This window comes from Budorcas taxicolor, chromosome 12 (assembly GCF_023091745.1).
Source record: "Budorcas taxicolor isolate Tak-1 chromosome 12, Takin1.1, whole genome shotgun sequence".
NCBI lineage: Eukaryota > Metazoa > Chordata > Mammalia > Artiodactyla > Bovidae > Budorcas > Budorcas taxicolor.
Genome location: NC_068921.1, coordinates 2571761 through 2584168, shown reverse-complemented (window position 1 = coordinate 2584168; position 12408 = coordinate 2571761). Strand labels below are relative to the sequence as shown.

Here is a 12408-nt window from a genome sequence, read left to right as displayed (position 1 = left end):
TTTCACTCTATTTTCCAGCACTACAGCTGATTTTGTTCTTTGCTCTATTTCTGTATCTATTTTTTTAATGTAGTTCAGAACACAAAAGTAAAAACAAGGTGTAATTAGTATCGCCGTAGAACCCAGTATTTTGCATGCGTCAAAGAGGACAGCAGCTGCATTATAGGAAATTGAATAAATGGTAAAAGGTCTCTATCTTGTGGGATTTAGGCATGAGTCATAAAGAAAGATCTTGAGAGGCCAAACAAAAGAAAAATACTAAAAAAGGGGTGAAATAAATGCAGGACCTGAGAGAATGAAAAAAATTTTGATAGGAAAGCCTGCCTCAGACTTCATTTGCTCTGAGGCCAACATAAAGCCCTGGAAATGCAACATCTCCTTTGTGGGAGCTGAGCAGAGCAAATGAGACAAGAATTACAGCCTCGAGCCACCATCAAGCCTGAGACAAGGCTCTCAGAAGGCGACACCTTCAGTAGGAAGGAGACGAGCAACAGACAATCCAGTAAAGGGGGACATCAAGGCAAACGTCTTCCGATAATTCGTAACCCAACCCTGCATATGCGTGTGCAGGGAAAAAGAAATCCACTTATTTTAAGGCAGCCCTCAGTCACTATGCACTCAGTATTAGAAAAAAAAAATTTAATTAGACTAATCATTTAGAGTAATTCAAAATACCTTCAAAACAAATCTCAAAGAAAAAGCTCCAAGGAATAGGAGGACACATTCTAAAATTAAAAACACACAAACAAGAAACAAGTAAAGCAGGAAAAGAAAAAAAAAAAACTCCAGGAGTAGGCCTAGGAAACCTTTATTTGCTGAAATTACAGTCAAAGAATATAAAATATGTAATATATTTAGAAAAATAATAAATGGGACAAACGTAACAAAACAAAAATTATGAATAAAGATACAGTTTTCAGTTCAGTTCAGCTGCTCAGTCATGTTCGATTCTTTGTGACCCCATGGACTACAGTATGCCAGGCCTCCCTGTCCATCACCAACGCCTGGAGCTTACTCAAACTCATGTCCATTGAGTCGGAGAGGCCATCCAACCAGCTATCTCATCCTCTGTCGTCGCTTTCTCCACCCTCCTTCAATCTTTCCAAGCATCAGGGTCTTTTCCAATGAGTTAGTTATTCGCGCACCAGGTGGCCAAAGTATTGGGCATTTTAGCTTTAGTATCAGTCCTTCCAATGAATATTCAGGACTGATTTCCTTTAGATGGACTGGTTGGATCTCCTTGCAGTCCAAGGGACTCTCATGAATCTTCTCCAACACCACAGTTCAAAAGCATCAATTCTTTGGTGCTCAGCTTTCTTCACAGTCCAACTCTCACATTCATAGATGACCACTGGAAAAACCATAGCTTTGACTAGATGGACCTTTGTCAGCAAAGTAATGTCTCTGCTTTTTAATACACTGTCTAGGTTGGTCATAGCTTTTCTTCCAAGGAGCAAGCGTCTAGGGATGAAATTATAACGTAGTGGAAATTTAATATACAACATACAAATTTTAGACAATGGAAAAGAAAATAATTCGGAAACTAGAATATATTAACAGTACAGAGAAACAAGCAAAACTTCAAAGAGGCTAGGAAATAACACTATATGGAGTAAGAATGTAGAAAACATACAAAATGGGGAGGGCAGTCAATATTCAAAGAGTCAATGGCTGATATTTTCAAAGAATTTATTAAAGACGCCATTCATACTCAGGAAACCCAAATAAATCCCTAGTAAAAATAAAGAAGAAAAAAATGCACCTTGACACATTGAACAAACTGGAGAACATCCAAAAAAAGACATAATAAAACCAGAGAGAAAAGGCAGATTACCTAGAACAGAACAAGTTTTAGAGAAAGAACCTGCCTCTCGAAAAAGCAATGTAACAAGAAAAATGGTATCAATATCTTCAACTGACTAAGAAAAGATCAAATAATTTCATGCCCTTAGGAGAAGGGCAAAAAAGTTCAAAAAAGTAAAGGGAAACAAATTCACTTTCAAACAAAAGAAAGCTTTACTACTGAAGTACTCTCACTAGGGAAATACAATGATATATTTGAAACAAAAATAAAGTTAGAAAAAAATGAATGATGAACCAAAAACAAATTATAAGTATGTGTATATAAACGCATATAAATATCTGCAGCATATATTAGCGGTGCATGTGTGCATGCTACGTCTCTTCAGTTGTGCACAACTCTGTGGGACCCCTCGGACTGTAGCCCACTAGGCTCCTCTGCCTGTAGGATTCTCCAGGCAAGAATACTGGAGTGGGTTGCCATGCCCTCATCCAGGGGATGTTCCAGAAGCAGGGATCGAACCCGTGTCTCCCACATTGACAGGCAGTAGTGTCACCTGGGAAGTATCTCAGTAGTAAAGACAGCTAATTTACAATACCAAAAAAGAAAAAATTAAAACATCACACAGAACTAGCAAACAAATCAAGAGAAGATGATTGGTGTTAATGTATTTTCGGTTCAGAAGAAAAGATATTGTTTTCTTCTGTTCCTTATAATTACATGCAAGCAGTTTCCTTTCTAAGTATGTGGATGTTAAATTTCTCTTCTATTTAAGATCAAAGAGAATGTCTTCCAAATTAGTAAAAGAGGAAAAATAAAAGGAGAAATTTTAAATCTATCAAAAGAATCTGAGCAAGAAGAAGGAAAAAAACACAGAAAAGAATAAAGGAAGAATGAACAGAAGGAGGAAGAAGAGGACCATGGAAAAAGCAGCATAAGCTGAAATTCTGAAGGGAAACGTCACATAAATTCCAATATATTTCTAAACTGGTATGAATTACAAAGTAAACACAGGATTATCAGACAAGATTTTTTTTTTAAAAAAAAAAAGCATTCTTATACTATTTAAAGGAATGCTTTAAATAGGAATAGTAAAGGAAAGATTATACCCATTTGAAATCAGAGTTCCAAAGAACAGCAAGGAGAGATAAGAAAGCCTTCCTCAGCTATCAGTGAAAGAAACAGAGGAAAACAATGGAATGGGGAAGACTAGAGATCTCTTCAAGGAAATTAGAGATACCAAGGGAACTTTTCATGCAAAGATGGGTTCAATAAAGGACAGAAATGGTATGGACCTAACAGAAGCAAAAGATATTAAGAAGAGGTGGCAAGAATACACAGAAGAACTATACAAAAAAGATCTTTACAACCCAGATAATCACGATGTTGTGATCACTCACCTAGAGCCGGAAATCCTGGAATGAGAAGTCAAGGGGGCCTTAGGAAGCATCACTACAAACAAAGCTAGTGGATATGAAATTCCAGTTGAGCTATTTCAAATCCTAAAAGATGATGCTGTGAAAGTGCTGCACTCAATATGCCAGCAAATTAGGAAAATTCAGCAATGGCCACAGGACTGGGAAAGGTCAGTATTCATTCCAATCTCAAAGAAAGGCAATGCCAAAGAATGTTCAAACTAATGCACAATTGCACTCATCTCACACTTGTAAAGTAATGTTCAAAATTCTCCAAGCCAGGCTTCAACAATATGTGAACCATGAACTTCAAGATGTTCAAGCTGGATTTAGAAAAGGCAGACAAATCAAAGATGAAATTGCCAACATCCACTGGATCATCAAAAAAGCAAGACAGTTACAGAAAAACATCTACTCCTGCTTTACTGACTATACCAATGCCTTTGATTGTGTGGATCACAACAAACTGTGGAAAATTCTTCAAGAGATGGGAATACCAGACCACCTGATCTGCCCCCTCAGAAATCTGCATGCAGGTAAAGAACCAACAGTTAGAACTGGACATGGAACAACAGACTGGTTCCAAACCCGGAAAGTATTGTCAAGGCTGCATATTGTCATCCTGCTTATTTAATTTATATGCAGAGTATATCATGAGAAAAACTGGGCTGGATGAAGCACAAGCTGGAATCAAGATTGCCGGGAGAAAAGCATCAATAACCTCAGATATGCAGATGACACCACCCTTATGGCAGAAAGTGAAGAAGAACTAGAGAGCCTCTTGGTGAAAGTGAAAGAGGAGAGTGAAAACGTTGCCTTAAAGCTCAACATTCAGAAAATGAAGGTCATGGCATCTGGTCCAGTCACTTCATGGCAAATAAATGGGGAAATACTGGAAACCGTGACAGACTTTATTTGGGGAGGCTCCAAAATCAATGCAGATGCTGACTGCAGCCATGAAATAAAAGATGCTTGCTCCTTGGAAGAAAACTTATGACCAACCTAGACAGCGTATTAAAAAGTAGAGATATTACTTTGCCAACAAAGGTCCATCTAATCAAAGCTATGGTTTTTCCAGTAGTCATGTATGGATGTGAGAGTTGGACTATAAAGAAAGCTGAGTGCCAAAGAACTGATGCTTTTGAACTGTGGTGTTGGGAAGACTCTTGAGAGTCCCTTGGACTGCAAGGAGATCCAACCAGTTCATTCTAAAGGAGATCAGTCCTGGTGTTCATAGGAAGGACTGAAACTCCAATGCTTTGGCCACCTGATGGGAAGAATTAAGTCATTGGAAAAGGCCCTGATGGTGGAAAAGATTGATGGTGGGAGGAGAAGGCGACGACCGAGGATGAGATGATTGGATGGCATCACCGACTCAATGGATGTGGGTTTGGGTAGACTCTGGGAGTTGTCAATGGACAGGGAGGCCTGTTGTGCTGCGGTCCATGGGATCACAAAGAGTCAGACACGACAGAGCAACTGAACTGAACTGATAGCATTTAAAATATAAGAAAATGGTAAGAAAAATGCTTGTTATGAAATGTGAGTAGCTGTACACAACATCTATAAATACATAAAAACTGAGAGGAAAATGAAAGTCTTCAAAGAGAACACAGAAGATGATGCCATTTAAGTAATACTCAAAAGATATAAAAACCAAGAAGAATATCACAGATACATATATGTTTATCTATAATGCAAAGAAAGAAATGATAAATCCAAAATTCAAGAGATCTGAATTGAGGAGGGGGGCATCGAAGCTTCAAAGTCATAGGCAACATTCTGTAAATTAGCCTCATCAGTAGCCTCATCAGTAAACGTGGGTATTTGTGTCACTGTAGCCTTTCTAATGTCAAACATTTTATACAAATAATTTTTATAATAAGTCAAGCTATCAGTAACTTCAAATTTGGGTCCTGACTTCTTTTCTTCAGATCAGGCTGACAAGAAGGAATACAGTAATCTCATCACTCGCCACAAGCTCTTCCATCTCTGTTCTCACACATGCAGTGCACGGCACAAAACATTCAGCAATTCCAAAAGTTCTCCCACCAGTTTTGTGTTTTCAAGCCCAGAAATGCAGAAAACCTACATTCCAAACACACTGATTAAATGGAATAATGACACACACAGACTGCTTACCTGCTTTCCAGTAAACACACACTTACTCACTTAGTCATCTGACTCTTTGCAACCCCATGGACTGCAGCCTGCCAGGCTCCTCTGTCCATGGGATTCTCCAGGCAAGAACACTGGAGTGGGTTGCCATGCCCTCCTCCAGGGGATCTTCCCAACCCAGGGATCAAACCCAGGTCTCCAGCATTGCTGGCAGATTCTTTACCAGCTGAGCTACCAATTTAAATCTTATGAAAAAATTTCCTAAAGTGATTTTCTCAAAGTTTCAGTTATTAACTTAATCAAATCTAGTTCCAAAATCTTGTTACAAATCTTCTAACCAAATGGTATCTTGTAGAATAGTAACAGTAAACTTCAAAATGTACATGTTAACTGTGAATAAGAGAAACTAATGCCTAAAAATCACAAAACAAAAAGATCAAAGAAGACTACTGTTCCTGAGACAGAAATCTTTTTCTTGATAGCCAGAACAATCTGCACAAATGAAGATGCATTCTATAATTTGCTACTTGCAAAGATGAGTAAAGACTAAAACGCATATCACTCATAATAATACTAGTTTCTACTTTTTACATTTTTACGTCCATATATTTGAAAGTGTAGTTGTTGACTCATCTTTTAGTGGACATCCACTAAAACGTTACAAAGGAACTATGTCTTTAAGCACAAAATTGTCCTTAAGAATACTGAATAATCAATAAAACTTCAAACAGAAGAGAACTATGTGATCTTCAAATCAACTCTTCATAAAACAAAGCAAATAATTTGGTATTTAAAATACTAGTTTACACATAATTCCCTATCCAGATAGTCAAAGGATAACCATGTTTCATAATCAGGAGGCAGAGTTTCAGAGGTTGATGAATGGCTCTAAAATACTGCATATATCAGGGATGGGGTGCCAGAGTGGGGTGGGGGGTGGGGGGTTGCCCCTAATTTTTCCTTGATTTTTGACTTAAATAAATCTTGCTCCAAAACCATCATTTATCAGTTCACTTGCTTACTTTACTTTTCAACTGTATTCCCAAACATTAAAAAATTTAACTCTGATTTTCTCAGTAATACTACAGATCTAATAATAATCTCAAAAGCTTACAAAAAGTTAGAATTCCTTCTCTCTTGAAATTTAATCACATAATATATTAAAAAGAAAATATGAAAGATTGATTTTATCGGCTAACGGCATCATAACTAACTGCGAAGTCCAAAGATGTGATCAGAGAAATAGATTCACAGTCACATGTTCAGCTCAGTTTCTCCTGTCATTGGAGCACTGGGCACAGAAATGTTCCTGAGGAGCTCAGATTCCTTCTACATGAGGCACCATGATTTCAGAAACATTTCCCTAATAATATGGTTTTCTATTCTTTCCAGTCAAAAATACTATTTCATAGGAAACAAATATTTGTGACTTCCTGATAATATATTCTAGAACTGGCCACTCTTGAGGAAATAATTCCACAAACTTATTTTTGAAACAAGATTCAAGAATCACAGAAAGTACTAAATCCATTGTAATATGCTTGAATTCACACAGACAGTCCTCTCACAACTTTTTTCACTAACATGTTCAAATACTCAAAATAAGAAGATGAGGTAATGGCAGAGTCTACTTCTAATTACATCGAAATTCCATGATTATCTCCAGTGTCAGGAGGCTGCCAGATAAACTGAAAATGAGTATAGCTCCTCAGTTGACCCCAACATACCCTCTTCCTACATTTAAACTCCACAAGAACAGGGCCTGGACCTACTCTGCTGTTTATTCAAGCCACACATCTAAGATGGTACTTGGAAAACAGCAGGTGCTCGTCAACATTTTTTAAATGAAAACGTTTAACAGTACAGATTAAACTGGAAACCAGAACTCTTCATATATGACTACACTTGTCAAATAAATATTAAGACATATGAAGTCCCTGGTCTCATGCCCACCACTAATTTACACCCTAGCTGCTGCTGTTGCTAAGTTGCTTCAGTCGTGTCCGACCCTCTCTGACCCCATAGAGGGCAGACCTTCAGGCTCCCCCGTCCCTGGGATTCTCCAGGCAAGAACACTGGAGAGGGTTGCCATTTCCTTCTCCAATGTATGCATGCATGCTAAGTCGCTTCAATCATGTCCAACCCTGTGCGACCCCATGGACAGTAGCCCACCAGGCTCCTCTGTCCACAGGATTCTCCAGGCAAGAGTACTGGAGTGGGTTGCCATTTCCTTCTCCTTACACCCTAGAGAACAGACTAAAATGGCAAAATATGGAAAAATAGAGATAAAGTTGAATTAACAGAGATTCTTTGCTCACTCTTCATACTCCTTAGTTAAACCTCACTCTCATGTCTCTCAGCAGGTAGGGTCTTTTTATTTTAAAAATTATACTGTCAAGGATTTTTATCTTACTGTAGCCAAAATTAAGAAATATCCAGAATATCAGAATATCAAAAGAATTCTTTTACATATCATTAACCTCCAACCATAGTTTGTCATTCTGGCCCTCTGACCCTTTATCTACATTTTATACACACATACATGTATGCATATATATGCATATAGAGAGAAAGCTAGAATATATTTTATATATATATTTACATAGAAATAAGCATTCATTTATTATACAAATAAGAAATCAAAACTAACCTACCTTAGACTCTTACAGCTTGGATTCTATGACTGCTCATTTTATAACAACCCCTATTTAAAATTTTTCAAGACTATGCTGGGCTAAAAAGTCTAAAAATTGGTTTATCAGGGCACCTACTGTAGTATGGCTAGATACAGGGCACCTAGTGAAATCTGGATTTCTGAAAAAAATAACAAATAATTTCTTACTGTAAGTATGTCTAAAATCCAGATTTTGCTAGGCATCCTATATTTCTATTTGCTAAACCTGACAACACTAACCTATGGGCTCCTATAAAGATACCCCTTTCAATAAAAGAAAAAAAAATTATTGGCATTTCTTGCTATGTCAAACAGAAATGAGCCAGTATATATACAATGCCAAAATTCAGTGTGAAACTCAACCACGTTAAATCAGTAGTTTCTGATCATGATTAATTCTCTTTTGAAAAACAGCTTAAGTTTTTTAAAATTCTAAGGGAAAAAAGGCATAATTTTTTTAAAAGTCCACAAGCTATATATTTCTCAGTAATAAACACAAAAAGTGTATTGAGACTATATTTCCACATGAATATAAATATTATGTATTCAATTGTTACCCTGAGAAGTTGTTGAGGCAGACCAGCTATTTATTCACAGGCACCATGAAGTATAAAAGTGACAAATCATGTCATCTGTTTAATTCAGTACATGCCCTCATGTTCAGATAGACGAATTACCTCACAGGATTACTTGTCAAAGACACGCGGAGGGACTCCAGGTACGTGAAGAGTCTCTCATCCGCAGACCCCATCTTCAGTTCATAGATAAATTCCTGAGGTGAGATCTGTCGATTACTCTTAAGACTTCCCTGAAAAATAAGTAAAAAAAACTGAATTCATGCTGTGTGAAGATATTAAAATAGTTACAACTGCATTAACTGCACCTTTCACATTAACAGCAATACACAGTTACTCACAGTATTATTATTTTGAGAGAATGATTTCCTTACTTCTGCCCATAAATCTATAAATTCATAATCTATGGTATCCATGGATTATGTTTTAGGAACATGCAAAATAAAACCAAACCTCAATATAAGAATAATTCCATTAAAATAAATATTCTAAGCAATACAGAAAAAGTTGTAAATCATTAAGCACCTAGTTCGAGGCATTACAGACACAGAGATTATCAATACCTAAGTCTGGAAGGAGAATCCCAAGCAAAAAAAAAAACGGTACTTTTCAGTGCAGTCTAATTCCTCCAGCACTAATTCATGTCTAACTCTGTGCAACCCCATGGACTCCTCCCACCAGTCTCCTCTGTCCATGGAACTCTCCAGGCAGAACACTGGAGTGAGTAGCCATTCCCTTCTCCAGGGGAATCTTCCTGACCCAGGAATCAAACCTGGATCTCCTGCATTGCAAGCATCTGAGCCACAAGGGAAGCTCCTAATTTCTCTAACACGACACCAAAGGCTCAAAGGAAGAAGAGCCAACTTGGCAGAGAGGAAAGGGAAGAAGCCAAGGGGAAGGTAAACAAGAGTTAAGGAGGCAAACTTTAGCCAAGAATACCTTTCAGACAGAACTATGACACATGAGCATACCCCCAAAAATGTACGGAAGCACACACAGTTGAACATGAGAGGCCAGGTCCTAGAGCAGTAGAGTCCCACTCCACAAACAGCTGAGCACACTAGCAGCAGCATGAAACACAGATGAGAAGAGCTGGTGTTCACTCATTCAACACACGTTAATTCCCTAGTAAGTGCCAGTCAATGTCCTAAGTGCTGAAAAAACACCAGTGAACAAGAGACAAAAATCGCTACCTGCACAGAACTTTACTCTCCACAGGGAAGGGTAAACAAAGACAGACAATAACTGAAAAGTAATTAAAATACATCCAACAGTAGATACTGTTAAGTGCTATAGAGGAAAAAAAAAAGCAATAGGAGGAATAAGCAGCATAGGAAGTGGGGTGAATTTCAAACAGGATGGTCAACGAAGTCTCCCAGAGAAGACTCTGAAGGACTCAAACTTGAACATTAGAATCAAAGTCTGAAAGATGTGCGAGCTTGAACCTTGTAGAAGTCTGGAAAGAGAGCTGTGATGGAGAGGACTGTAGGCCTTACAGGCCACCAAAGAACTTGGACTCCCACTCTGAGATGAGAAGCATCAGAAGTAGAAAGACCTGTTGAACACGTACGTGTATGGTCCAGATGGACCACATGAGAATGTCCATCTAACATATGGACGTCTAAAGATGAGGATGTCCAACTAACAACAAACTTCAGAATTCTATTTAAATTACAGATTATAAATCCAAGGGGAAGGAAAGGATCTATACATGTCCAAAAGTAGATTCGTTGGGATGGTGGGAAATTAGATGTATTTTTCCCATTTCTTTTTCATTTTTTTGCTACACTGTTACACAAGGAAACATTCCCATAAAGCAAAACAAATTAGCCCTGGGAAACAGGTGATTTTCATAGTCTGCTGCTGCTAGGTCGCTTCAGTCGTGTCCGACTCTGTGCGACCCCACAGTCGGCAGCCCATTGGGCTCCACCGTCCCTGGGATTCTCCAGGCAAGAACACTGGAGTGGGTTGCCATTTCCTTCTCCAATGCATGAAAGTGAAGAGTGAAAGTGAAGTCGCTCAGTCGAGTCCAACTCTTAGCGACCCCATGGACTGCAGCCCACCAGGCTCCTCCGTCCATGGGAGTTTCCAGGCAAGAGTACTGGAGTGGGATGCCATTGTCTGGAGCTTGCTGCTGCTGCTGCTGCTAAGTCGCGTCAGTCGTGTCCGACTCTGTGCAACCCCATAGATGGAAGCCCACCAGGCTCCCCCGTCCCTGGGATTCTCCAGGCAAGAACACTGGAGTGGGTTGATTTTCATAGTCAGCAAGTTCTAATCTACTAAAGAAAATTTCAGGGCAAAATCTCAAAGAACAAAATGATAAAATAAAAATGAAAGGAAAAATGAAATGGTGAGAAAACTGAAAATGTCAGATTTTTGAATTAGTGACTATGCTATCTCTCATTAAAAAGAGAATATATTCAACTTGTACCAGTATATCATTTATCCATCTCTTTGCTTTAAATTACAAATCTGCTTCTTGTTCAACACAGAAAATTTGGAAACAGAAAAACAAAGAAAAAGTGTCTAAAAACAACTATTAGTTTGATATTTCTATGTCTTAAGTATTTTTTCTCCTACATTATATATAACATATAAACTTTCATACTTATACATATTTTACTGATAAAAATATATGATATTTTATCAGTTACTAATATTTAAAGAACATATTCCAGTATTAATACTTAATTCCCAAAGAAAATTATTTTCTTTCTGAATACAGACTATTATTACCACGCTGTGCTGTGTGCTATGCTTAGTTGCTCAGTTGCATCCGACTCTGTGACCCCATGGACTGTCATCTGCCAGGCTCCTCTGTCCATGGGAATTCTCCAGGCAAGAATACTGGAGTGGATTGCCATGCCTTCTTCCATGATTAACATACTACCACTTACCTAATTTACACCATTATTAATGAGCATTTAGTTTGATTGTATCGTAAATTTTTTCAAGTTTCTGATGTAGGCTGCCAGGCCAATAATTTTATCCAAATATATATCAATAGAGGTTTGTAGTCATTTCTGAATTTATTATTGAAAAGAATTACAACTTTGGTAGAATCAAAATAAACCAAGACTGAATAGATGAATTGTTTCCTTCAACAATATTTGGGTAAACCCCAGTATTTGAAGAAAATACTTCTAAAATATAAAAATAACAAGCAATAAGTACTTTGGATTAAAAGTGATATAAAGATATTTTAAAAATAAGTAAAAAGCCACCTGCCCACCTCTTACCCCTATCTCACAAATACAGCCACTTTAAAGTCCCTGAACAGTTTCTTCTGAGAGCTACTTAATATATGTAAATTATGTGCTTATTCTGATATAATTAAACGTGTAACCTTTCAATATTATATTGGACTTCTGCTATAAAATATATAAAATATAAAGACTTATAAAAACATTAGAATTTCTATTCTCCCTTCCTCTGGCTACAGTTATAAGTAAATTAAATTGAACCAAATGATGCCAATCCATGAAATGAGAGCTAGCTGAACTCACATTCTATGGGATCCTCACAACCAAGTTCCTAGAGAGATGAGTGCAGGAATCCAAAAACCGTAACAATGCTTTAATTTGCTTTAGAGACACAGAATAGGGCACTCAATGAACAGAATGTCTCCATTCATAAAGTCTTCCAGCTACTATAATTTCCTGTTAGCCAAATCAACATGCTGGCTGCCCCTAAAATTGGGAATATGATAAGGAATGTTGGCTCTCATCATTCTATTCAGGAATATAGCAAGGTCAATAATAACAAGAGCACACACACAGATTAGAAAGAAGAAGTAAATCTGTCTATAAACAAACAAGATGATTA

General features: G+C 37.6%; 1 protein-coding gene across 1 annotated transcript in view; it reads right to left on the bottom strand.

Annotated features, from left to right (window-relative positions):
* DIAPH3 (diaphanous related formin 3) overlaps positions 1–12408 on the bottom strand; it is a 571880-nt gene that overhangs the window by 431360 nt on the left and 128112 nt on the right. Inside the window, exon 5 of the mRNA XM_052650016.1 lies at positions 8686–8816. Coding sequence (XP_052505976.1) covers positions 8686–8816 — 131 coding nt within the window. The remainder of the gene's footprint in view (positions 1–8685; positions 8817–12408) is intronic.